Raw genomic sequence first — 27382 nt, forward strand, 5'->3', positions numbered from 1 at the left:
TCAGGTGGTCCCTCTTGGTGGTAGGCATGGCCATCTCACAGGCCTAATTGGATTTAGTTACAGTTGACATGTAAGGGAAAAGAAATGATTTTAACTATAAGGCGCCAGTTTGGGTGTAAAAGCTGAGAAACGATACTGTATACTGAGGGAAGAGTGTCACGTGCTGTCTCCACTATAGAAATGGATTCAGTGCACACATTTAATCCGAGCCCTTAGGAGGCCGAGGCTGGTGGGTCTCTGCATTTGAGGCCAGCCTGATTTACACAGAGAATTCCAGGACACCCTGGGCTACACAGAGAAAACTTGTGTCAAAAGAAAAAAAAAAAAAAAGGACCGAACAAAGGATTCTGTTGACAAGCACAATTCTAGAACAGTTCTAGAACTGGGCCAAAGGGACCATCATCGTAAGAGAGGAAACTGACCAAGTCCACAGCAGCCTCCCTCGCCTGCAAACCCTTGCTCTAAAGCCGTTCTCATGGGAAACATAACCAAGAGGGGAAGCAGAGACCTGGTAGCCGACAGCGCCATGTTGCTGGAGGAGAGCCTGGCCACAGCATTGCACTCTAAACTCTATGAGGCCATCATCAAGGAAGACTGTCACACAATCAAGACACTTCTCAGAACCCACCCTGTCAACCAGCCCCTGACCATCCTGGCCAGCTCCACCGGCTACAGACTCCTGAGTCAGGTACTCCCTACACTCTGTCACATTCAAGAAACACCCTTCTGATCCCAGCACTGAAGGACCTCAGAAAACACAGGGCTCCGCAGACCATCACCCAGGGCCAGTATACATACCCTACCTAGCCTGCAACTCCTCCTTGCACTCCCACACATGGATGGATGGATGGACGGACAGATGGATGGATGAAACACATCTCGTGTGGCTGGGAAGAGTAACCTCCTTCCAGAATGCACCCACAGCGGCGATGCCATGTGGGTGAATTATCTTTCACTTCCTACCCACACCTCTCTAGATGTTCGGTTTGGTTGGTCGGTTGGTTGCTTGTTTGAGGCTGGGTTTACTCTACAGTTCAGGCTGGCCTAGCGGGGCCATGTTATCTGCGCTGGCCTAAAACTTGCAAGCATCCTTCCGTCTCCACTTCCCGGGTGCTGGCTTTGCAGGTAGGAGCCCCCAAAGCTGGCTGATCCTTGCTTTTGTAATCAGCTTTCTCTTTTTTCTTCTCTAAAATAAGAAAACAAACGGAAAGCCGCTGGGCTGGGGGGTGGAGGGCAGGGCGGGCACGCACCCCTTTGCCTCACTCGCCTGCCATCCTGCAGACGCGGTGTATTTTAAGAACTAATATAATCAGCTCTGCTAAATACACTGCAATATCTATGAATCCTTGGAAACCCACGTCTTATAGCTGATAATGGCTTTGGCAAGACCTAAAAAAAATGTAACATGGTCTTGTTATTCAATGTGTGGGTTAATTAAGGATTCAATGATTTCAAAGCAATTTGCTCCTGGTCTTTATAGCCAGAGAAGGCCTGTACTCCCGACTCTCCTCCACCTCCACCTCCACCTCCCAGGGGCTCGGATTAGGTACAAGTGTGCACTAACATGCTCAGTTCTAAAACACAGAGCCTATAATTTAAATTTCCCAGTTATGGGCCATTTAAATACAAGAAGAAAAGCTTTCGCTAGGGATGGCGGCACATGCCTCAGGCGGCAGAGGCAGGCGGATCTGCCTGTGAGATTCAGGCCCCGTCTACTTAGGGAAACTTTCTCCAAAAAGCAAAAGCAAAAACAAACAAATAAACACAACATTTCAGTGCATGAGGTAAAGCAAAGCTAAACCACTGCTAAAGTGCTCAGACTGTGGCCCAGTCAGCATCGAGTAGCCATGTTTGTAATGCACTGCGGTTTCCCTGCAGCAGACACAGCCTATCTTTCCCATCCATCTGGCCGCCGAATACCGCAAGCCACAAAGTTTGCTTTGCTTGTTACAGCACGGTGCTGACCCAGAAGTAAGGTGAGTTACCTCAGCATGCTGTTGGGCCTAAGTTAGGAGGGGTGTGTGTGAGTGTGAGTGAGTGTGTGTGTGTGTGTGTGTGTGTGTGTGTGTGTGTGTGTGTGTGAGTCAGATAATATGTGCCATTCTGTGTACAGATTACATTCGGATGAAACTTACTGTGCTGACAAGGTGAGGACTAATACAAGAATGGTATCCAGCAAGCTAAAGAACTCACACAATATAATGGCTCACCTGTAGAAAACAGAAAGTCGGGCACCACTCAGAAATCTGACAATATGGGTTGGGAGGAGAGACCAAATAGATGGTGGGCTTATTTATTACTCTCCAGTGAACCATTTTGCTTCATCAAAGAAAAGTTGCCTTCCTGAGCACTAATTCTTCACTGTCCCTCACTGAGGTGCCCCCAGTTTAACACGTGGTAAATCCCTTCCAGGGACGCCCAAGGCCTCACGACTCTTCACCTGATGCTGCTGAACTGGCCAGTCACTTCCACTACATGGACCAAACCCAGCACTCGGATCCAAAAGATCCTGACGGACATTCAGAATAATGCTGTCTTGTGTCTGCGAATTTTGTGTGACCACGGAGCTCAAGTTAATGCCCGGGTAGACAACAGCAACAAACACTCACCCCTTCATCTGGCCATAACATATGGGACCTATCCAGTTCTCTCCTTTTTGGCTCAAAATGGTGCCCAGGTCAATGCTATTAATGAATCCAGCATGACGCCCCTCCACATGGCTGCAGACATACTGAACAAAAACATGATCGAGACCCTCATTGCCTGTGGGGCCAACGTGAACTGTGCCATCTCCTCCACCGGAAACACCGCCCTGAAGCTGGCAGTGTGCACTGCATCGAGCAAGGCCGGCCGACTGCTGGCAGCCGGGGTGGGTTGCATCCGGCTGCTGCTAAGTCATGGAGCCCAGGTCAATGCCCAGGACCACGAGGGCCAGACAGCTCTGCACGAGGCCTGCTTTGGAGGCAGAGAAGTGATCATCAATCTCTTGCTGGAATTTGAGGCAAACGTTAACATTTTAACAAGAAATGGGGAATCTCCGATTTATATGTATCTTCAGCGCAGTTCCAACATTAGAGATGTCACGCTTCTGGCCAGGCTGCTCTACCGCACTTATCCTTTAAGACTGAGCAATAAACAAGGGGTCCTACCGGCAGGAATCATGCTGCCAGAATTCCACCTCTTAAGGGAAACCCTAATAAAGTTATCGAAAAAGCCTTTAACCCTAGAGGCCATCTGTAAGAGAAACATCAGAAATGTTTATGGGGAGAAGCACAAACTCCACCTCAAGAAGCTGCTGCCGGCCAAGCTCTGGAACTCCATATACGGCATTTACGACTTCACCTACCTGCTGAAGTGAGAACCCCGCGCCTCTGTGCCAGAGCCTCAGCAACTCAAACTATTTTTTCTGGCTAGACAGATACCAGAAAACACTTGGACTTCACTTTACACTGCAACGCACAAACTACTGGTCCCTAATCCCTCCAAAAATTAAAGTGACTTGCACATTAACTGTCATGGTGTTCCAAAGTTTCATTTGATACCTTCCTATGATTTAATTCTGGCCTGAAAAGAGGGCTGATTGCCTTAAGATGTGTCAGCCAAAAAGGAAAGCACAATTTATCTTTCCTTGATGGTCTTTTAGGAATTAAAACTACAACAGTCCTATGGGGGTTCTGTTTGTTTGTTTGTTTGTTTCATGGGTGGTTTATTTTGGTTTTTTGATCTCACTATGTAGTTCACGCTAACTTCAAGTTGCCCACTGGGTTTGTATTTTCATTTTGGTTTGGTCTGAGGGTTTTAGGATTTGATTTTAGTTTAAGTCCTTGAGACACAACCCTGAGGACCTCTAGTGCTGGAATAAAAGATGTTTGTCAGACTGTCTGTTTGCCACCCACCCACACCCTCACCCTCACAAGGTTTCTCTGTGTAGCCCTGGCTGTCCTAGAACTTGCTCTATAGACCAAGCTGGCCTTAAACTCACAGAGATCTGCTCACCTCCGCTTTCCAAGTGCTGGGATTAACAGCAACCACCCCACCGCCCAGCCTTTTTTTTTTCTTAAAGTTTTTTTTTTTTTTTAAAAAAACAACCAAATTAAAAAAAAAAAAACATTTCCTAGAAACATATTTTAACCAATGAGATATGACTTCTACTAACACTGAGTATATTCACCATCACCAGTTACATTAGAAAGCAATATACCTTACTATATTCATACTTTAAGACAATGCTCAAATGACCCCAAATAACTATTTTTAAATTCAATCTAAGGGCTTCATTTTTAGTATTGGGGGAGAAGTTGCTGTGTGTGTGTATGTGGGTGTGTGTGCGCGTGTACGTGAATATGTATTTATATATACATACGCCAAAAGTTAACAATGGACACCTTCCTCAATTATGACCTAACGGACAGCCAGGGAGCCCAGGAATCCTCTTGTCTCTGCTTCCCTAGCACTGAGAGTTCAGGCGAGTGCCACTGTACCTGACTCTTCAGGTAGAGTCTAGAGATACAAACTCAATTCCTCATGCTGGCATGACAAGCACTTTACTGGCTGAGCCATCCTCCCAACCAGGAGTTCTGGACCTTCGGGGTAACAAGTTATATGGCAGCAATGACAACCTCCTAAAAGATAAAGGTATGTCACTTCACTGTACCCTATGAGCCCACATCAAATCATCCCCTGAGACGCCATTGCTGTGCTCACAATGTAGCAGTCTGCTTACCTTCAGATCTCTGTGGACAATGCCCATGTTATGTATGTAAAAGACACCTTCCACCAATTCTTGAAAAATTTTTGTTGCAACACTGGCCATAACATAGGGACCTGGAATTTTAAAAACAAATGGTTTCATGTCCCTATTTCTTTAAACTCATTAAACGACATTAACATCTAAATGTTAAAAGCTCTCAACAAATTAACCTTTGTCACTTAAACAGTCAAACATGCAGAATGGTCTAAAACATAGAACTAAGGAGAAAGAATTCTCCGTTATTAAAGGTTATTAAAGTAAAACATCACAGACTGAAACCCAACACTGACACTGTGTTTCCAAAATGGTACCTCTAAGCTCTGCCAGACACTGTACTGACAACTTTCTAAGCAATGACCAGGAATTAAGAGGCTAAATTACAGTGGTAGTCCTCTTTGATGCTTTTTTTTTTCTAAAGATTTATTTATTATATGTGAGTATACCATAGCTGTCTTCAGAAACACCAGAAGAGGGCATCAGATTTCATTAAAGATGGTTGTGAGCCACTGTGTGGCTGCTGGGAATTGAACTCAGGACCTTCGGAAGAGCAGTCAGTGTTCTTAACGGCTGAGCCATCTCTTCAGCCCTCCTCTTTGACTCTTAACATGCTGGAGTCTAAGGTTACTCTACTGCCGAGTCCACACTAGATTAAGACATTATTATCAAAAGGGCTGTGAGGGAGTAAAGTCTTTCCCAAGGCATAAGCTTCTAGCCATCTGTGTCATATTTGCTAGAAATGACGGAGTGCTGAGTAGAGTAAAAGCACAGGAGGAAAGAAGAAAGTCATCTATTAAAGTCTACAAGTTAACTTGCTGGTTTTTAATGGTTTACGGCACATCCGGCCTGAAGCCCGCTGACGTCATGCTTCTCAGGCTAGACATGAATGCAGCCTAACACGTATAGAAATCAATGTCACGATACAACGTAAGATGTGAGACAGGAGGGCTGGCCCCACCTCTCACCAGCTACAACACTTCGGAGACTGGGCCTTGCACCTCGCTTGGGCAGCACAGGAGAGTTGGCACTGGTGGTGGGGGTGAGGGTAAGCGGGCCCCAGGGCATGAGTCCCCAGAGTGTGAGCGTGGGAAAGCTGGCCCTGCCCCTTGTCTGCTGTGACGTAGCATGTGTGAAGAGGTGATGCCTACTCCCTTGCCACCTACAGCAGTCAGCACATGGAAGAGCTGGCCCTGCCCAGCTGTGGCACTCGGGGGAGCAGGGCCCTGCACCCTGACTGGGCAGCACAGTAGAGGTGGCTCGGGTGGTGTGGGTGCAGGTGAGCTGGCCTGGAGGACTTGCGAGCTGGAGGGCTGATCTTGCCCCTTTCTAACTGCAGCATTGGGTGAGCTATCCCAAGCAGTGAAGGGGAGATGACCCTGGTGGTGTGGATACAGGAGAGGTGGGAAGACTAACTCAGCTACCACCCAGGCCCAGATCCAGGGCCCTGAGTTGGTCCACCCCAACATCTACGCCATCTATGACCTGCTGGACTGAGTAAAAGGGCCAGTCCTGCAGATCCATGGCTGCAGGATCTCCTTGACACCAGGCAACAACAGGATACCCAGGAGGAGTCCCTGTGAGGATCCGGGATGGATAGTGCAGCACAAGCCAGAGGCCTCGAACAAGACCAATGACTCACTGCAATGAACATTTGCAGGTAAAGGTGTACTTATTTATTTATTTATTTATTATATTTTGTGGCAGATGTTGTACAGGCAGAGGGTGGATATGAAGGGATGGGGGGGATGAATGGGGGACTTGGGTGCATAAAAAATTTAAGAAATCAAGTCAGGCAGGGAAGGTGGTGCATGTCTTTAATCCCAGCACTTGGAGGAATTACAGACAGTTGGATCTCTGAGTTCGAGGCCAGCCTAGTCTCAGCTAAGGCTGTTACAAAGAGAAAGCCAAACTTGGATGTCCTGTACTAAAACAAAAATTTCTTTAAAAAAAAAAAAAAAAAAAAAAGGACATTCCCTAAGAGATTTCCTAACAGTAACAAGAAGAGAGGTTGTGGGTGGTTCAACTCTTTACATTGTATTCATGTGTCTATATGTGTGTGTATGGATGGTATACATGTGTCATCAGCAAGTGTGAAGGTCAGAGGACAACATATGGAGTCAGTCTTCTCCTACTAGGCGAGTCCAAGGGACCCAGCTCAGACTATCAGGCTTAGGGGACAAACACCGTCATGCCCAGTGAACCACCTCACCGACCCTTTTTGTTGTTGAAGATGGTCTCATGTTGTAGCCTGGAACTCCTCCCATTTCAACCTCTGTAAGCCCCAGGACTTGAAGGTAGATCCCCCAACCACCCCAGCTACAGTAAGAGTCTAATAACAAGGCCAGGCATGGTTGGTATATGCCTGCAAGCCCAACTATCCTTCCTATAACTCCTCTGGCTACTGGCAATTTCTCAGCTTTTTCTTGTCTCTAAAGACACTGTTTTGAAAGTACTTGTCAAGTGGATACTTTGGACTCAGAGACAGGAACAGCTCTGGAACTTACTGGCCAGCCAACCTAGCCAAATCAGTAACAAATAGCCTTAAAACTATGGCAGGTAATGACTGCGAAACACAACCTCTAAAATGAACCTCTGGTCTCCACACACATGCTAATGAGCACACACCCACACAAATATGTACATTTCACAAATATACACCAAAAATTTCAATCCAAAATCAGTGATTTAAATTGTCATACTGCTATTTAAAAACTTAGTTTCTTTTCCCACTGCCATAAATAAAGGAACTCAAGGGAGAAAAGTTTACATTTTCATCATTAACATCAACCATCACAAATATCAACAAACATTTTATATCACGGCCAACTACTATCGCATAGTTGTTTTTGAAAACTACTGAGGCAAGCAGATTTACAGCTGGTACGTACAAGCAGCTTCATCCACACACTCCCGGCTCCGCTTGTTCCTCTCAGCTATCCAGTCCCACAGCGAGAGCTCACACAGCTGCATCTGGATGTGCAACATCAGGTGGTACCGAACCTGGAGGACACACAGCATGTTCCCATCTGCCAAAGTCTCATGGTCTTTACTTGACAACAAACACTCACTATAGGTCAAACAGCACTGACTGCTGCGTAAAGTCTCCTAAAGGAGACTGATGAACGGGGATCACAGTGCAGCCTCAGTTGATAAAGTGCTTGCTTAGCATGCAGGAAGCCTTTCCTAAACTACCCAGCAGCACATACACCAAGCAGAGAGCATGCCTGTCATCCTGGTACTCAGGAGGTGGGAACAAAAGGATCAAAAGTTCTAGGTGACCCAACAGGATGTAGCAAATGCTAGGGCAGGTGGCCTGGTAATACATGTCTTAAATGAAGTAAGTCCTAGTATGAGGAAGCCCAGATCCGACAGCAGAAGCCTTTGAATGTGGCACTGAGGAAGTAAATCTGAAGCTTATGAGGTCTGCTCACGGTGTAAACAGCTGAGCTAAGGTATTCATCTTGGGGGTTTTCCCATGATACTAGGAACAGAACCTTGCAAGTGCTCTATGACAAAACTATATTGAGATAAAGCATTACAGAATGGCTGTGTGCTATTCTACGAAGTGTAGCTATGTGAGCTGGTATGGGGGTGTAAACGAGAACGGCCCCCACATGCTCATCTATTCGAGTACTTGGTGCCAGTTGGTGAAACTGTTTGGGAAGAATCAGGGGGTGTGGCTTGGAAGAGATGTGTTACTGAGAACAGGCTTTGTGGCTTCGAAAACCCATGTCATTCCTAGCTGGCCCTCTCTGCCTTGTGTTGGTGTTTTAAGATGTGAGGTCTCTACAAAGGAGAATATCGTTTTCTCCAATGAAGTCTCACCGGGGACACAAGCCCACTCATAAGAGCAGACCCCATGCTCAGTCACAGATGGCAAACACAAAACCCAATGGCACGTTTGGGGGTTTGTCTTGTGATGTGTGTCTGAGCATTCTGTTTGTTCGCTTACTTCTCCCGATACAGGTCTCTCTCTCCTAATATCCCCAGCACTGCATTCACCAAGCAGTGCTCTCCTAGCACTCAGGCGGTGGAAACAACATTTTATATAAATTCTGGGGATCAACGTCAGGTCACGTTTATATGGCAAGCGCTTTTCAACTAAGCTATCTCTCCGGCCCCTCATGTCTCGTCTCATAAACACTAACGATGCAGATAAGTCTTATGAGCATATCAGCAAACTTACCTCAGGAAAGGGTGCTGACAACTGACCTGATGATCTTACAGGAGTCACCAAAAGCCACACTCCAAAAACAGAAACGTGCTCTACGTGAATGTATGTATGTATTTATGATATTAATACATACCAGAAATGGGTGGAGAATGAAGCTTCCAGCTCCAGGGCACACCACAGAGAATCTCTAGGGGTGCAGTGACCCCTTGGGAAGGCCAGTACAAGGTTAAAAGAAGCTAACTAAGGTAAGGCTAATGTCAAAGGCCTTAACAGCAGACCGGGGATGGGTTAGGACAGCACTTGCTAGCACACACAAAGCCCCAGATTTGATTCTCAGAGCCGCGTAAGCCGAGCGTGGTAATTCCAGCAATGTAGAGGTAGACGATGACAACGATGGAGGATCACAAGTCCAACTACACAACTGTGTAGTCACCTCTGACTACACAGTTCATCCCAGGTCAGTCTGGTCTATATTAAACCCTAAGTGAGGGGAAAAAGCAACCCAAACTTGAAAAATACCATAGAGCTAAAGGAACTGCACTGAGCCCAGGAGACTAAACAGAAGAAAAGCACATGGAGAGACGGAGCAGCAGCGGGGTGCTAGCTGAGGAAGAAGGCACGCCACACACAGACAAAGCCTTACACAGCCTGGGCTCTGGAAAGACTCTACCTCTGTTGGCCCCAGCACGTTCACGTTGCCTTCAGAAGACTCATCTGTGGATGTAAAATTCCCTTCCAGTTCTGAGCTATGCCCCAGGGGCAGCTGATGCTTCACAACTGGCCTGAGAGACAAACCAGTCAGGCCGTCTTGGAGCTCCATGGACGATTCACTTTCACTGCTGTTTCTGATCACTAAGTTGGCCGTGTAGCTCACCAAGTTGTTATTCTCCTTTTTAACACCAGACTCCCCCAAAGGCTTTTCTTTTTCTGGGGTAAGTTCAGCAAAGATAATAGAAGAACTGCTTTCGTTATCTTTACCACCACCTTGGTCTCTAGAAGTAAAAAACAGTAACACAGAAGTGAGCGTAAGTCACAAGAGCACCTGAACCGCTCTCAAGGGGGCGAAGCTTACAAGCGTCTACGTAGGCAGCACAGGCAGGCCTTCTCGGCACATGCCTGTAACCTCAGCACCCCAGTGTCAACTGGGAGGCAAAGGCACGAGGATCAGTAGTTCCTCAGCTATACAGCAAGTTCTAGGTAAGCCTGGGCTACATGAGAAACTGTCTTAAATTTAAAGAAGAATATCAAACCTGTCTAACATTAACTGAGACTTAGAATATTGACTGAGGGCCAGAAACGGCTAACCCCAAGACCCAGGAAGCCGAGGTAGGAGAACTGTCAAAATTGAAGCTAGCCTGGGCTACAAGTTAAATTAAAGACAGTCTGAGCTACATAGCAAGACTGTACCGAATAAGTCAGTTAGAGTAAATACTAGCAAGTATGACAGGAGAAAGTAGCTTAGCATTTTGTAAGGAAAATAAGCAAAACGACAAAAGGATAGGAAATGAAACAGGCAGTAGGTCCTCCTGAGGTCCTAGCACCAAAAGGCAAAAGCAAGTCCCTGCAGGTGACAGGAGACAATGAGAACTGTGAGCAGGTCACAGCAGCCCACATACCTGTCCCCTTCATGATCCGACAGTACTTCGAGAGAGGGCAGCTGAATGGGAACTCTGTCTGCCAAACAGAAACAGACCCATACGTCAGCAAGCAGCCGTGACTTTCAATGGACAGTCAGAGCTAAAATATACAGACTGCGCCAAGTGACGCTGCACCTCAAAAGGGACGTGCCATGTCTGAGACAGGGACACTCCAGAACTGCAGAGACCGAGCTGCAAGCAGCAGGCTCACCGAGGGTTAGCGATCTGACAGCACACACGGGGTGTGAAGGAGCGCCTGGACTCAGCCTTAGTCCTGCTGTAGCGAAAAGCAACTGCGGGCAGCAGTGAGCAAGCCGAGGCTGGAGCCACGGCTCAGCTCCTGAGAGCGCTTGCTCGCTCTCCCAGAGGACCGTGGGTCCAGCTCCCAGCACTCACATGAAGACGTTACAGACACCTGCAACTCCAGTTCCTGAACACCTGAAGCCCTCTTTGGACTTCCATGGACACCTGTATTCAAATGGTGTACACACACACATACACACACCACTCATAAATCTTTAGAGTAAGCAAACTAATAAACTTGATCAAACTGAAATTTGAATTCCATATATTTTTTTTCATAAAATACTCTTCTCTATCTGTATGTATGATTATGTGATGAGTTTCGGCTTTCCGCAGCTGTGTGCGCCTCTGCATGTGTGGTACACATACCTAGGAGGAGACGCAGGTGTCTTGTCTTCCCCACTCTTTACCTTACTTTCTGAGACAAAGCCTGGAGCTCATCAACATGGTGACACTGGCTAGCTGATGGACTCCAGGGGTCCCCAGGGCTAGGACTGGGGTGCACACCGCAGTGTCTTCTTACAGGGCTGCTAAGGCTCCAAACTCAGGTCCCCCAGCTTACAGGGCAGACATTTACCAACTGAACCGCTTCCTAGCCCCACCAGAGAAAAACCAGAGGCTAGGGATACAGCGCGGCCAGAGACTGCTTGCCTCGCACGTACAAGGTTCTAAATTCAATCCTCAGCACTAACAAAAGACAAAACAAAACTAAAAAGAAATGAAAGCTGTGTGTACAAGCACACGCAGGAGCCTGAGACAAGATGTGTGCACACCCCCACCTGAAGGCCAACTTGAGCTAATTACTTTTGAGCTAAGCTGGCAATAGTCCAGGCCTGATCTGAAAAAAATTTTTTAAAAAAGATAAAGTCACTAAAACCAAAACCCTTTTCTGCTTGTATATACAAGGGCAGGACATATTTGGCTGGAGCAGCTTATTAGACACTCACGTACAGACTGAGTACACACAGAGGTAGACAGGGACAAAGCACTTCAGATTTGGGATTTTCTCCCTAGAATGTATGTTCAGAGTACCAGAGGCCTCTCCAACCCAAAAAACCAAAAGGTTCAAATAGCCAAACAATTGTGAGCTTTTATGAGGCTCTAAAAGTTTTGGATATGCAATGTTTCAAATTCTCTTTTGAGACTCTCTTTTCAGATTATACTAGGGATGATTGACTTGTGTCAAACAAAAACTATTCCCCTTAGCCAGTAACCTAGTGCTCTAGAGGAACAGGCAGAAGAACTGCAGCAAGTTTGAGGCCAGCGGGAAGAGAAGAGCAGGGCAGCCAGACATTTCCAGGACTCTAAGGACATGCCTGCACGCAGAAACATATCCAGTCACATAATTAAAAGTAAACAAGCTAGGTGTGGGGCCACACCCCTGTAATCCCAGCACAGGGAGGCAGAGGCAGGTGGATCTTTATGAGTTCAAGGTTAGCCAGGGCTACATGGATTGTTTCAAAAAAATGAAACTTAATTGCTTTTTTTAAAAGATTGATTTACTTATTTTATGTATGTGAGTACACTGTAGCTGTCTTCAGTCACACCAGAAGAGGGCACCGGGTCCCAATACAGATGGCTGTGAGCCACCATGTGGTTGCTGGGATTTAAACTCAGGACCTCTGGAAGAGCAGTCAGTGCGCTTACCTGCTGAGCCATCTCTCCAGCCCAAAACGTTCTTTTAAGAAAGAAACTGGGCATGGTGACACCACCTTTAATCCCAGAACTCAGGAAGCAGAAGGAGGCAGACCTCTGAGTTCAAGACCAGCCAGGTCTACATAGAGAATGCCAAGACAGGCCATCTAAAGAGAGCCTGTGTCCCAAAGCAAATAATTGAAATACAAAGCAGCTCACCTTGCGGCTGCAGGACATGAACATGTTCTATCCACGCAGTGTGATAGCCAACGATATTGGGGTGCTGGAGACCCGCCAGAACCTTCACTTCCCGTAGCACCTAAACAAAAGGGATATAAATGTTTTTCCACTGGCAACTTTTCTCCTATACTACCTGCCCTAGAAGATCCTTAAAGAGGAATCGGAACTCCACAGATAACAGGGAAATCCTGGGAAAGACAAAGAGCAACTGTTTGTTGTGGTTATTTCTGAGACAGGACCTCTCTATGGTTCTGGCTGTCTTGGACCTCGATATGTAGACCAGGCTGCCTCTGAACTTACAGAGTCCTCCTGTCTCTGCCTCTCAAGTGCTGGGATTAAAGGCATGTACTGTCATGCTCAAGCAGATGGTGTTCCAGCAACTCCACACTTACTTGGTTTTGAAAGTTCCCTTGATTGACTTGACCCCTCCCCTCCGCACCAGGAGAGACCCTCCCTGTCACCCTTCTATTGCTTTATGGCTTTTGTCTTCTTTCCTTTTTAAATGCTGCTGAGAATGTAAGGGCTTTAAGCATGCTATCTTAAGCTTGCTAACCCTGAGCAGCATCTCCAGCCCTGGCAGTAGAGTGGTTTTCGTTTGTTTCTATGCTTGACTTGATAGTGTCTCCTGTTTAGCATTCCGGGAGCTGGGATCATAGTTGGGACGTGATGGATTTGTCATTGTTATTTAAACAGCCAGAGACACAGCGACCTGGAGGAGAAGGGATTTATCCAGCACCACACAGCATGTCAGTATGAGATGGGCCGATCCTGGGCTCATCCTTTTACCTAACAGGCTGGACAGTACTTAACCAAGTACTTGAATAATGAATTTCTCACCAGTGCTTAGAAGGCTGAATCTAGTTCCTGGAATCCACAGGGTAGAAGGAGAACTAACACCCACAAGTTGTTCTCTGACCTTCACACAGACACTGTGGGCACACATGCACACACATACATGTATACAGCCTGTCCCATGACTTTAGTCCCAGCATTTAGGAGGCAGAGGCAGGCTGAGTCTGAGGCCAGCCTGGTCTACACTGTTAAACATAATCTCAAAATAATATAAATATATAAAATAAAATAGAAAAATCAGGACTTTATATACATATAAATACAGATCTACCTCTTTCAAAACAAATCGACACGGTTAGTTTTACCCCCCTGCAGACCCTCCCACCCCCCACCCAATGAGGTTTTATTATATAGCCTTGGATTGTCTCGAGTGATCATCCCCAGGAACTTAATACTAGTGATGGTAACAAGTGCAGCTGAAATCATATTATCTTTTTGTTTTTTGGGTGGGGGTGACTTTTGTGATGGGCTCTGATATAACCCAGTTTAGCCTGCGATCTGCCCCATCCCAGAGGCAGGCGGTGAACTGATCCTCCTACTACAGGGCTCTAGCAGGCCCAGGTTGCAGCCATGGCCCTGGCCCGCCTTGTCCTTCCCCATTCCTTCTTCCTTGTGAACCAGAGATTACACACATCCTTGAAGCTAGCCATCAGGGTCTGTTCCCTTATTTGAAGACTTTCTTATGCCAGACTCATTCCCGAGGCTGACCACCAAGGCCTAGCAATCAAGAGCCCCTTCGGATCACCTAGTTAACATGCCCAATCAGAACATACCACCACAGGCGAGTCCATTCTAACACAGCCCTGCCCTCCCCGCCCCTTACAAATGGCACCTGTGAGGTCATGTGCTGCGGTCTCCTGCCCGAGTCAGAGGGCAGCCACTCTGACTTTTCTTCCATGCTTCATAAAAGTCTCTGTGAACATAGGTGTTTGAGTGTGGTTTGGGCCTAACCCAGGGTCTTGGAGGGAGACCCCACTGTGGGGGTCCCTTTCACCCCCCTCCACTTCTCACCACCATGCCAGCTCAGAGCACTTTCTGAACCCTTCCTTCCTTCAGGGTTAGGAGACAGCTTGGGCAGTCAGGTGCTTAGTTTGCCAAGCATGGAAACTTGAGGTTGATGATTGGAAAAAGACTGGGCATATCACATCTGGTGATCTTGTAACCCTAACACCGAGGAGGCTGAGTGAGGACCCTTGGTGGTCGCTGTCGCTGGCCACCCAGTCCTGCAGCCCTGTCTGTAAAACCAAGGCAGCCGGTGTCTAAGGAACATTGCTCCCAAGCACGCGGTGTCCGCATCCTCACACACAACTCCACAGCCTGTGCACCTGCATGCACACCCATTCAGCGCCCTACCTTCATACAATCTGTTTTAGTTGCACTCTTAATCAGGATTTTCTTAATTGCATAATGCTGACCATCTAATTTGTTCCGGACCTTTAAAAAAAAAAAAAAAAAAAAACAGAAGAAAAGAAAAAGTATTAAATTCCATCGAATGCAACTGATTAAAGGAATTCATCTCATGTGAGCCAAACCAACTAGAGATCAAATTAAGCTAAAGCCATCTTCCTTCAAAAGAGAAAGCCAGCCCCAGTCTTCTGGACCAGGAGCTTTGCAAACAAAACTGCTTCCAACCCCAGTGGCTCCTGGCCTGAGGAAGAGGAATGCTAGAAAGTTCTACTACAACCCCAAACACAGAAACACGGTTATTTTTAGTAGCATGATTTTTTTTAAATTTTATTCTTTTTGAGACCAGGTCTGAAGTAGTGCAGGCTGGCCTCAGACTCACTATGTAGCTAAGGATGACCCTGAACCTGTGATCCTCCTGACTCCAGTTCCCACAGGCATGCAACCCTATGGGTCTGAGTCCTGCTGGGATCAGGTCCAGGACCATGGGCAAGACAGGCAAGAATCAACCAGCTGTGGCAGAGGGCAGCAGCACAGCCTCCAGCACTCGGGTTTTAAGTTTCAACTTACAGTTTGAGTAATTTCTCATCATTCTCCTGAAAACCTTTAAACTATAGATTGAAAATACTAGGTTAAAAATATCTTCAATTCCATTTTTACTAAGTTTGTTCTTTGGTGTCGTCACTGTCACCTCACACCCTGTAATCCCCTTTCCTCCCTACAACTCCATTTCCCACACTGAACTCTTTTTACATGACGTGTTGTTTCTTTCCTTCCTTCCTTTCCTTTCCTTTCCTTCCTTCCTTCCTTCCTTCCTTCCTTCTTTCCTTCCTCCCTTCCTTCCTTTCTTTGTTTTAGACAAGATCTCACCATGCAGTCCTGGCTGGGCTGTTATTTGCTCTGTAGACCAGGTTGGCCTCCAATTCTGAGATCCACCTGCCTCTGCCATCCTAGGACTATAATTAAAGATGTGTGCCATCATGCCGAACTTACAACCCATTTTTAATGACCCTAAACTACTGAATAAGAACTAAAAGTTTCTAGAACTAAACAACATTACTAAATGAATTACAAATTCATTTCATTACTAATGAAACATTACAAATATGGTTAAGAAAAAATTAAAACCTATCAACTGCCTGTAAATGATAAACAAAAATAAAAATGTGATTTTAGGAATCTCTGAGTACTTCTAATCATAATAATGAAACAACTTCTCAAGATGCACACACTTATAGCATAACAGGTTAAGGCCAGCAAACGAAAAAGGAAACAAAACCTTGTAAACTCTCCCATAGCCTCCTTTCCCTAAGATGGCGAGCTCTTCAAATTCATTTAAGTAGCGTGAAGTTTGTGCTTCAAAAGCTATCTCCCTGGATCTGAAAGTTAAACACAAACAGGCCATCAGTATTAAGATGTGACAATCGAAGGCATGCACTAGGTTTCCAACCTGTTGAGACTCATTCATCAGTAAACCTCGAGGCAGAAAGAATCAGCTACAAGCAAATCTCTAATTTCCTATGGGAAGAAAATGGCTAGGTAGATAAAGAACGTAGTAAGAATAGCAAGAGGACTCATTAACGTTAGTAATTAGCGTTTCAGGAGAAAGCAGCAAGGATGCTTTATATACAGTAGAAACAAGACAGAAGATGTAATTAGCATGAGGAATTAGGCGAGCTTTTCCTTTCCTTCTGAGTGACAGGGTCTCCAGTAGCCAGCGCTGACCCTCAGACTTCTGAACCTGCTGCTGTTACCTCCTAAGTGCTGATGTTACAGTTGTGCACAACCAACACCTGCTACTTTGACTTAAATTTCTTGTTTTAGCGGTTTTGGGGTAGCAGGTAGCTGAGACAAGATCTTACTCTGGAATCCCCCAGGCTTCCTGGAATTCAGGAAGGTCAAGGCTGCCCTTCAACACACGAGCCTCCCATTTCTGTTTGCCGCGATCTGAGATTCCAGTTGTACCCTACCACACAATTCCCAACCTTAAACTCCTGAATGATGCTGGTCCCTTACAGGCTTTTAGGAGTTTGTGAATAAGTTCGAAGGCCAATGGCAGGCTCCTAAAAGCAGTACCAGGAGTCAAATGAATGGTGGGGTTTGGTTTGCTGGACGTGGTTGTACCGGTCTATAATCCCAACAGGAGGATCTCCAATAGAAAGTTTGGGTTGCACAAAGACTTTAGAGTAAAAAACAAACAAACAAGCAAATCAAAACAAAATAAAATTAATAAATAAATAAAACCAGGGACGAGGGCTGTGGTGATGGTCTGGAGAAAGCATTCACTGCCTGTGATCATGAGCCCTGCAGTGCAGAGCCCAGCACCATCATAAACGCCTGCTGGGCACGGTGGCCCACCTGCAATTTCAGCAATAGGGAGGAAGAAAAGAGAGCCTAGTGCAAGCCAGCAGGCTAGATAAACCAACCAATCAGCGCTTCGGCCGGCTAGATAAACCAACCAATCAGAGCGCTTTGGCCGGCTAGATAAACCAATCAATCAGAGCGCTTTGCGTGCAGTCAGACTTTTTACCTCAGTATATAACAGGAAGCAAGATGGAGAAAAATAGCTTGTATCAGCCTCTAGCCTCCAAGTGCCGTGGCACATGGATGCATGCAAATATCTACACTCAAACACAGAGAGAGAAAGACCTTCTGCCTGCAGTCTCAGCACTTAAGAGACTGGAGGCAAGAGGCCCAGGAATTTAACACCAGTTTCAGCTACAAGGCAAACATGAAAACAGCCCCTGCTACACGAACCTTGTCTCTAACAAACAAACAAAGAAGGAAAGAGACAAGCTGATAAGAATCCGTACACAGTGGGGAACATGAGAGCAGTGCAAGGTGCGGGCCACAGGTTCTATCCTTTCCTAGAGCACACTGGCATGGCGGCGGGAATCCAGCACTCTGGACAGTGGCAGGAGGAGCTTGCTAACTTCAAGGCCAGACTGGGCCACACAGCAAGACACAAAGAATCAAAACACAAAGAATAAGAGAGTCATTTTTATAAACTCATTGATTTCTTTTAATTATCTGAGTTAGTGAAAAAGCATCAAATACGTACCTAATTTTCTGCATGTAAGAATTATCTTGACAAGGATCCTAAAACCAAAATATTGTCTTTAAGAACCATTTGAAACATTTGGTGAACAAGGAATCAAACTCAACATCCCAATAACTCAAACTCAAACACCTACACCCAAACCATTGCACTTCAGTTACTGGGCTTTTGTGAGCCAGATCTCGCTATGGAGCAGAACTCGGCCTTAGACCCAGAACCCCGCCTTAACTTGCCCGGTACTTGAATACAAACGCAAGCCCTTACGTAAGGTGGATAGTCGCTTTCTGCTGTTTGGTTTGATTTTTGATACAGGGTGTTGATGTAGCCTTGGCTAGCCTAGAACTCACCACGTAGACCAAGCTAGTCTCAAACTTGCAGCTATCCTGTTTGCCTCTGTCTGAGAGCTAGGATTATAGAACTAAACCACGTGCCCAGCTAAAGAATAACATTATAATATTACGTAATAGTTCATGATTTTAGTATTTCCGAGCTGAGAACTGATCTGCAGGGAGCTCCATGAGCAGAGACTGACTTCCCTTCCAAAGTCCCTGCAGACACTGGCTCCTCCCACACCACTGCTCCCGCCCCCTCTGGAGCCCTCTTCCTGACCATCCCCCATTCTCTCCACTGTGAACCTGTTAAAATGTTCGTATGCTCCAAATCCTACAATGTTTCCTGTTTCCTCTGTATAAGATCAAGTTCATTAAACTTGTCTCAGGATCACGTTTGTTATGCCAGCACTTAAGAGGCTTAGACCGGAGATAGAGAGAGTTGAGGCCAGCCTGGGCTACAGTGTGAGCCTCTCAAGAAGGAAAGTAAGAGCAGTAGGTAAGAGGGCAGCTGTGACTGCCCAGCTGCGGTCCCTGTCAGGGACTCCTTGAGGAGGTGGGAGGAGGGGCCTCCCCACCCTGTTACTCCTCCCCTTTACCTGCTCTGTCTAAATTCGAGGCAGCCTTGCAAAACTGAGCGGCATACTACCACCAGCACATGCTCAGCACCGGGCACCTGCAACATTACCTCTAGGCCCCCGCGGTTAACTCTCTCTCAGCCATGGACGTGACCACTCTTTCTCAGTGAGGCCCGGGTGGCCATGTTACAGGAAGTCACAAGCCCCGCCCAACAGTCCCTATCCCCCTTCACTACCTGTGTGCCTCCCCATGTCTGGTCTACTTTCTACTGTTTCTTGACCCTGCATTAGAACATAAGCCTCATGGAGGTTTAGACTTTATCTATTTTCTTTCCTTCCCCCACCCCCAGCGCCCATAAAATAGTATAGCATAGTAAATATTAGTAACAATATTGTCAACTTGAGGGCTGGTGAGATGGCTCAGCAGGTAAGAGCACTGACTGCTCTTCCAGAGGTCCTGAGTTCAAATCCCAGCAACCACATGATGGCTCACAACCATCTGTAATGAGATCTGACACCCTTGTCTGGTGTGTCCAAAGACAGCTACAGTGTACTTACATATAACAATAAATAAATCTTAAAAAAATTCTCACTTTGACCAAGTTTCTAATTTTTTTCAAGTTTCTAATTTTAAGAACTATTCATATAATTAAAATTAGTAATGCTTTACAAATTATATTTCTCTTTTTCTATTTCTTTTTTTTGTCTTTTTGTAGTGCTGGGGATAGAGCCTACAGCACTAGGCACAGCACTAGGCACACTAGGCAAATCCCCTGACACTAAGCCTCACAAAACACAGGAAAACACGGGGTTCTTTTCTCTTTCTTTCTTTTCTCTTTTTTCGTACTGTATTTCATATGTCGCACTGTTTTTGCCTACATGTACTGACCTCATTCGGTGCCTGGTGCCCACAGAGGTCACTCCACAGAGCTAACAATGGTTGGGAACCACCCTGTAGGTGTTAGGTACCGAACTTGGGCCCCGTGCAAATGCTGGTAACCACTGAGCTATCTCTTCAGCTCCCACATACGGTTCTTCCAAGATTCAAATGTCCTTGTCAAAGTCCACATTGTAGGGCTTACCTGACGGACTCTCTCTCTGGCAGACCTCATCAAATGAGTGATGGCTCTGTTGTGGTGGAGCCTCAGAGAGCTAAACTCATCACTGCAAGTAAAGGAAGACAGCAGCCCCATCTTGATAAACGTCTGGCACAGCACTATAAGAAAAAACACATGATAGGCTATTATTAGAAAACTGACAACAGGCAGGACAAGGTGAGCAGACCTGTAACCCCAGCATGCAGGACATTAAAAGGATCCTGAGTCCAGGGTCACCTATGAGCTATCCAGCAAATTTAAGGCTAGCCTGGGCTAAATGAGACCTTGTCTCAAAAAGGGAAGGGGACACAGTAGATGGACATACAGACTGTATACCGGGTGTCTCAATAAAAGGTGTTTCTGCAGAGATATCCTTAATTTATGCATAAAGAAATACAGACAGGGTGAAGTGTGTTGGTTCACACTATACCAGAAATGAAGAGGAAGAGAAAGACCAAGATGGAGAAAGAAAACAGGGAAACAGGGAGAAAACAGGAAATATGGGGGAAAGGTACAAAAAAGAAAGAATAAGGAAGCCAGGCGGTGGTGGCGCATACCTTTAATCCCAGCACTTGGGAGGCAGAGGCAGGCGGATTTCTGAGTTCAAGGCTAGCCTGGTCTACAGAGTGAGTTCCAGGACAGCCAGGGCTATACAGAGAAACCCTGTCTCAGAACTCTCCCCCCACCCCCCAAAAAAAAGAAAAAGAAAAAAGAAAAGAAGAAAGAATAAGGAGGGTGTGGTGGTACACATCACTAACCCCATCAATTAAGAGGCGAGGCAGGAGGATCTCTGTATGAGGCCATTGTGGTCTGCATAGTAAGTTCCAGGCCAGCCAGGGCTACACAGAGAAACCCTGTATCACTCGAGAGTGTGGGGCAGGAGGGGGGAGGTGGAGGAGAAAGAAGGCAAAGATGATGAAGAAAAAAAAGCAGCCTGCAGAGCTGGCTCAGTGGTTAAGAGTGCTGGTGGCTCTTCCAGAGGACTTGGGTTCAATTCCCAGCACCCACAGGAGGTTCACAAATCATCTGTAAATGCAGGAGATTCAGTGTGTTGCACAGATATCTGCGCAGGCAAAAAAACCTATGCACATAAAATAATTTATCTTTAAAGGAAAGGAAGAAGAGAGAACAAAGGACAAGGAGAAGGGAGAAAGAAGAGAAGAGAGGAGAGGAGGGGAAGGGAAGGGAAGGGAGGGGAGAGGAGAGGGAAAGAGCAGAGAAAGAAAGGAGAGCGGGAAAAGAGAGGCAGTAGATGGAGAAGAGAAAGAGAAGAGGGGCAGGGAGAGGGAAGGGTGAGAGAGGACAGGAGATAAGAAGGAGCACCAGTAGGGCTGAGGCTGGACCTTTGCTGGGAGCACCAGTAGGGCTGAGGCTGGACCTCTGCTGGGAGCACCAGTAGGGCTGAGGCTGGACCTCTGCTGGGAACACCAGCAGGGCTGAGGCTGGACCTCTGCTGGGAACACCAGTAGGGCTGAGGTTGGACCTCTGCTGGGAGCACCAGTGGGGCTGAGGCTGGACCTCTGTGGTAAAGCCTGGCAATCATGAAGCCCTGGGTTGATGCCCAGTACCACCAGAAAAAAACAAACCAAAAAGGCGTGCACATAACCTACAGAGGATTGGTTAGAATGTCTGCCTTGAGCGCTGTATCAACTGGGTGTGGAGCACACCGGCTGCCCCAGTACTCGGGAGGTAGAGACAGGAGGAATTCAAGGTCAGCCTCTGACACATAGAGTCTGAGGCTAGCCTGGGCTTCCAAAGACAATAACCTAGGTCAGGTCTAAAGATGTGTCGCAATGCTTTCCTAAGAGAGGTGAGGCCCCGAGTTTAATCCACAACACTTTCAAAACAGAGAAACCAGAACCAGGCTTAGCTGCCTACCAATCAGAGGCCTTCGAGGTCTCGAGAATTATATGAATATCACATTAGTGCCACAAAACAATTTTTTAATTTATGAATCACATGCAGTTTTATACTTAAGAAAGTACAAAGGAAACCGGAAAAGCATTTAGGGAATGGGAAATCACCCACACTTGTTTTGCACGAGATTCTTATGCGCCGGCTGCGTCTCAGACTCACAGCATTAAAGGCAGTGCTTTCTCCAAGCACTTCAGCAATGCCCACTTACTCCTCTGACTCACAGTTAAACACCTCTTTCGAGTGACGCGGGTTGGGCTCGTGCACATGGCTCAAGTGTTCCAGCAAGGAGACGAGCAGCAGCTGGTTTGCCACGAGGAACGGGAACGTGGGCTGCTGCAGGGGCTCTCTTAACACCTGGAGCTCCGCCGGGACGTCGGACTCTAGACATCACGAAAGGGACAGACATTACCGGTAAGCGTGCCTCGCGATGACAACATAGCAGGTTCTAATTAAGACAACATAAATAACGGAACAGAAGAGGATTAACCTGAGCAGAGTGGTCGGGTTAAGAAAGGATTTCTGCGACTGGGGAGATGGCTCAGTGGATAACCTGCACACCACGTGTTCATCAGGCCCCGTGCTGACATCCCCAGCACCCACAGAAAAGTCGAGCAGGCATGGCGACACCGTCCTGGAATCCCAGTGCTCTTACTGCTGAGCTACAGCCCAGATAAAAAATTCCACTCTTTAACATAAAAAACATCTGATAGGATGTAGGGGATCCCTGTAGAAAACTATCTAACTAGACTAGTCAACTCTGCAAGTTCCAGGTTCTGTGAAAGACCACACTTCAGGGAAGACAGCAGACAGCATTTGAGGAAGACATCTGATATCTGTACCCACACATCTGAACACAAACACACACAAACATACACACCACACATGTATAAACATTTATAAAAAGGTAAGACTTGGGGCTGGAGAGATGGCTCAGCGGTTAAGAACACTGACTGCTCTTCCGAAGGTCCTGAATTCAAATCCCAGCAACCACATCAGAACTCATCCGTAATGAGATCTGATGCCCTTTTCTGGTGTGTCTGAAGACAGCTACAGTGTACTTACATATAATAAATAGATAAATCTAATAAAAAGTAAGATTTTTCTGGAGGTGAACTTAAGTTGAAGCTGGAAGCTGGAGGAACAGCGTGGCCTCAAACTTACAGCAATCCTCCTGCCTCTGTCTCCAATGCTGGATGACAGGCTAGTACCATCATGACCTTCAGGCTTCTTTATACTCATTATTTCTCTTTTCTGCAATAAAAAAAGTCTATTTTTTCAGGCCTTTTTTTGGGCATTGGGGGTAGGGACAGATTAACGCTAGGGTCACCAACATGACTGGCAAGAACTCTTACTGCTGAGCTACAGCCCAGATAAAAAATTCTACTCTTTAACATAAAAAACAAGTAATAATCAAATCAATATTTAAGAACTTAAGAAATGAAGGCTGGAGAGATGGCTCAGTGGTTAAGAGCACTGACTGCTCTTCCATAGGTCCTGAGTTCAATTCCCAGCAACCACATGGTGGCTCACAGCCATCTGCAATGGGGTCCAGAGCCCTCTTCTGTGCTGTCTGAAGACAGCCACAGCATCCTCACATACATAAAATAAATAAATCTTTTTGGGTCTTTTTTGGTTTTTTTGTTTTGTTTTGTTTTGGATTTGGTTTTTTCGAGACAGGGTTTCTCTGTATAGCCCTGGCTGTTCTGGAGGTCACTCAAAATAAATAAATCTTAAAAAAAAAAAAAAAGAGGAGGAAGACACGAAGTTAAAATGGGGTGAGGAGTGGGGGTGGATCTCAGGGGAGTTAGGGAGGAATAGGAAGTGAATCTGATCAAAATACAGCGTATAAATATGAATTTCTAAAAGCATATATATATATAAAGCATATATATTTTAAAAAAAAGAACTGAGAGTCCTTGCCTAGAATGCACAAAGCCCTGGGTTCCACTCCCCTAAAACCCTGGCACAGTCAACAGAAGTGCTCGTGATTCCAGCAATAGGGAGGGAGGGGCAAGAGGGTCATAAAGTTTAAGTTTATCCTTGGCTATATAACAAGTTAGAGGCTAACTTGAGATACACAAAACTCTAATGCTAACAAAATACTGTAAAATAAATTAAGATGACACTTTTTAAAAGGCCAATACAGGTTAGTAAATTCGTCAGCACTTAAGAATGCACACTCCCGCTTGGCAGTGGTGGTGCACGCCTGTAATCCCAGCACTCTGGGAGGCAGAGGCAGGTGGATTTCTGAGTTTGATGCCAGCTTGGTCTACAGAGTGAGTTCCAGAACAGCCAGGGCTACACAGAGAAACCCTGTCTCCAAAAACCAGAAAAAAAAGAAAAAGAAGAATGCACACCCCTGCAGAGGACAGAGATACAGTTCCCAGCACCCCACCAGGGGACTCAGAAATGCAGCTCTATGAAGAACCCATGCCCCTGGCCTCTACAGGGACCTGCACTCACCTGCACAAACCCAGAGAATCACACAGATATGCATAATTAAAAATATTTTTGAAGCTGGGCGGTGGTGGCGCACACCTTTAATTCCAGCACTTGGGAGGTGGATTTCTGAGTTCCAGGCCAGCCTGGTCTACAGAGTGAGTTCCAGGACAGCCAGGGCTACACAGAGAAACCCTGTCTTGGAGAACATCCCCCCCCCCCCAAAAAAAAAAAAGACAAATCCAATAGACACTCAGATTAAGTAAAATGGAAAAGAAAGGCTGAAGAAAGTTCCAACTTCCTGGTCTCAGTTACAAGTAGAAGAGGAAACATAAGTAAATAGAGAAATGTCTCCAAGTTCTCAAAAGTAGGAAGATGTCAGCTGCAGGTGCGAGCAGAATAGATGTTTGCCAAGCAGGATGTCAGTAAACACACCGGAAACAGATAATCCAATTCAATCTCAGGGAAATATGTTCCAAACAGCCCATCAGTAAGAGAAAGGCTCAGCCTGGTGAATTAATCCTTTAGTGCTATTCCAGACTGGGCTTCAGGGTGAATTCAATGGGTAACTTAATAACACCCTAGCTCAAGGATACAGTTAACAGAGCCTGGGGGAGAAGCTCTGTGGCAGAGCACTTGACTAGCTTGCACAAGACCCTAGTTCAACCCCTAGTTTAAAAAGAAGAAAAAGGTATTGTTATTGTTTTGTTTTCAGACAGGTTGAAGGATTAATCCAAGGTAATACTTTTGAAAGACTGGTAACTAATGAAAGAAAATGAATGACGTGCAATACAGACTCACTAACACCATAGAAAGCATCTCAGGCAACTAGGTTTGAGACTGCTATCTGCTGTAGAATTCCTACAACGAACTGCTAGTGTTACACTGAGGCTTTGGACTTTCAGACTCTACCATTAACTCGCAGTCCGATCTCATCAAAGCATTCAGACCACCTGTAAACCGTCACTTAACTATTAGCCTTATACCCATTAAAAGTGATAATAAATGTTCCACAGACCTTTAAATGTTTAAAAGAAAATAATTAACTGTTTGTGGGCATTCTTCATCTCTTTAGAAGAACCATCACTATGTAAGCAGAACAGTATTAACAGGAAGAGGAAAGATGTTTTAAAGTTTGTCCAAGATCATCACTCCCTTCCAAAATAATCTTTGGTTTGCAGAAACTCTTATCAGCAAGTCACAGAAAAGATGTTTACAGCTGGGACCTTTCCTATGACACATACTTTCTTTGCTTATGAGCTACAATAACATGCCGTTTGCTGTGTGGGAAAATCTGCATCTATTTGAAAAGTTATCTTACAACCGTCCTCTATAAAGCCTACTGAGTCACCACTATGAGCAGTTTTTATTTCTCATTGTGGTCAATTATTACAGGCAGGATTTAAGAATGAAAATGGAAAACACTGAATTTAGTGTACACCCCTAACTCCATTACGACATACTTATTTCAAGCTTCAGTGTAATCTTAGTAATCATTCTGTGGGAGGGTATATAGCTAAAACCTCCTTGAATGTATGTTTTGGAGGCTGGAAGATAAACCCAGGATCTCACTCATTCTAACATCCTCTGTCACTGAATTACAACCCTTGCTCCACCATAATTATCCTTTTCTTTGTTAGTTTGAGACACAGTCTTATGTACTGCAAACTGCCCTGGAACTCAACATGAAGCTCAAGCTGACCTTCAAGTCCGGATCCTCCTGCCTCCATTTTCCGTATGTTTGGGTTACAAGTTTGGGCATGTCTCAGTGTATTCACTATGGAGAGCTCAATTTCATTTTTAAAACGGCTCAAGCAACTGGTAACAACCAACTGCACTTTCTGTAAAATACTAGGTTGACCTATAGAGAATCGATGATTTGAAGACCACTCGCCTTATGTTACACAATTTGATTTACATGTATCAAAAGCCTCAAGAAAACATGAGCGTTCGTATACGACCTCCCTAGGAGAAATCATTACTTATCTAATCCGTGAAGCAGGTCTCATTCTAGCAGTGAACAAAGATTACACTCAGCGACCGAAGAAAAACAAGGCTGGGCATGGAGGTGAAAAGCGGCCTGGGCGAAGTGGCGCAGAACAGAAGTCAAGAAATATAAATGCCCATAAACGGGCAGATCGTAGACGCTCTTGGAATATTTACCTAACCCTTGACGGCCCACCCGCCACCTCCCGGTGCCCTACAGCTCTGGGCCCGAGTTCGAGTCCCGAGGCGGCCTAGGGCCTTAGGTGGCCCCGAGGACCACTGGCGCGCGGGAACTCAGGTGGACAGGGAACCGTGGGACTGCGCGAGCCATCCCTGTCTCACCATCATACTTGGGGTCCGACACCTCTGCGGGGAAGTCGATGGCAGGAGGTGCGGCCACCGCCCCCGCCGCGTCGTCGTCCGTGTCGCGCTCGCCATCCGCGGAGCCACCCCCCAGCATCGCCGTGGCGAGCGTGGATAGCAACCTCGCTCTGCCTGTCCCCTGGCGCTGCAGGCCACTATAGTCGCCCCCGAGACGGAAGTAACCCAAATGCCAACGGAAGTCCCGCCTCTGTGACCAGGAAGCTTCTTTGGGAGAGGCAGGCTATCCCTGTCCCGCCCCTTTTTTCTGTAAAGGAAATGATTAGCTGATCAGCGCGCCGAGTGATGACCAGCACTGACGTGCCGGCGCGGAGCGGTGTAGGAAGGCCATTACTCCTTGACCCTCGTGGACTGTATTTGGTCCTCCCCTGCTCTTCCCAGCTTATTCCTGTAGACATCATAAACGCTCAAATCTCGCACCTGCAAGCTTTTCTCTGGAACGTATACTAAGCAAGGGGACCCAAACTCGGAAAGACAAAGACCGCATGTTTCTCGCTCAGATGCAGATATAGGATATCTGTAATGGATGTAAGTGGGAGTTGAGTGTGGGTAAAGTCTAACAAACCAGAGGGAGACCCAGAGAAGGTAAAAAGTGATGTTGGGGA

At 46.2% G+C, this 27382-nt stretch overlaps 2 protein-coding genes across 3 annotated transcripts in view; one reads left to right on the forward strand and one right to left on the reverse strand.

Annotated features, from left to right (window-relative positions):
- The window catches only part of Eif2ak1 (eukaryotic translation initiation factor 2 alpha kinase 1), a 34685-nt gene extending 7733 nt beyond the window's left edge, over positions 1-26952 (reverse strand). The window contains exons 1-11 of one of the 2 annotated variants that reach the window (XM_052168737.1): positions 26739-26952; positions 22193-22351; positions 20040-20173; positions 18054-18091; positions 16272-16371; positions 14942-15022; positions 12716-12815; positions 10538-10595; positions 9592-9913; positions 7636-7747; positions 4724-4824 (exon numbers count right to left, since the gene is read on the reverse strand). In XM_052168737.1, coding sequence (XP_052024697.1) covers positions 4724-4824; positions 7636-7747; positions 9592-9913; positions 10538-10595; positions 12716-12815; positions 14942-15022; positions 16272-16371; positions 18054-18091; positions 20040-20173; positions 22193-22351; positions 26739-26856 — 1323 coding nt within the window. In that variant the 5' untranslated portion in view covers positions 26857-26952. Of the gene's footprint in view, positions 1-4723; positions 4825-7635; positions 7748-9564; positions 9914-10537; positions 10596-12715; positions 12816-14941; positions 15023-16271; positions 16372-18053; positions 18092-20039; positions 20174-22192; positions 22352-26738 lie in introns of both variants that reach the window. The other variant, XM_052168736.1, reaches the window with a different exon arrangement.
- On the forward strand, positions 349-3493 carry Ankrd61 (ankyrin repeat domain 61). Its single transcript, XM_052168787.1, is given in 3 exon segments — positions 349-688; positions 1879-1976; positions 2413-3493. Coding segments are annotated over 3 exon segments (1392 nt in total). The 5' UTR covers positions 349-475.
- Positions 26953-27382: the final 430 nt, after the last annotated feature.

Source organism: Apodemus sylvaticus, chromosome 22 (assembly GCF_947179515.1).
Source record: "Apodemus sylvaticus chromosome 22, mApoSyl1.1, whole genome shotgun sequence".
In the NCBI taxonomy this organism is placed as follows: domain Eukaryota; kingdom Metazoa; phylum Chordata; class Mammalia; order Rodentia; family Muridae; genus Apodemus; species Apodemus sylvaticus.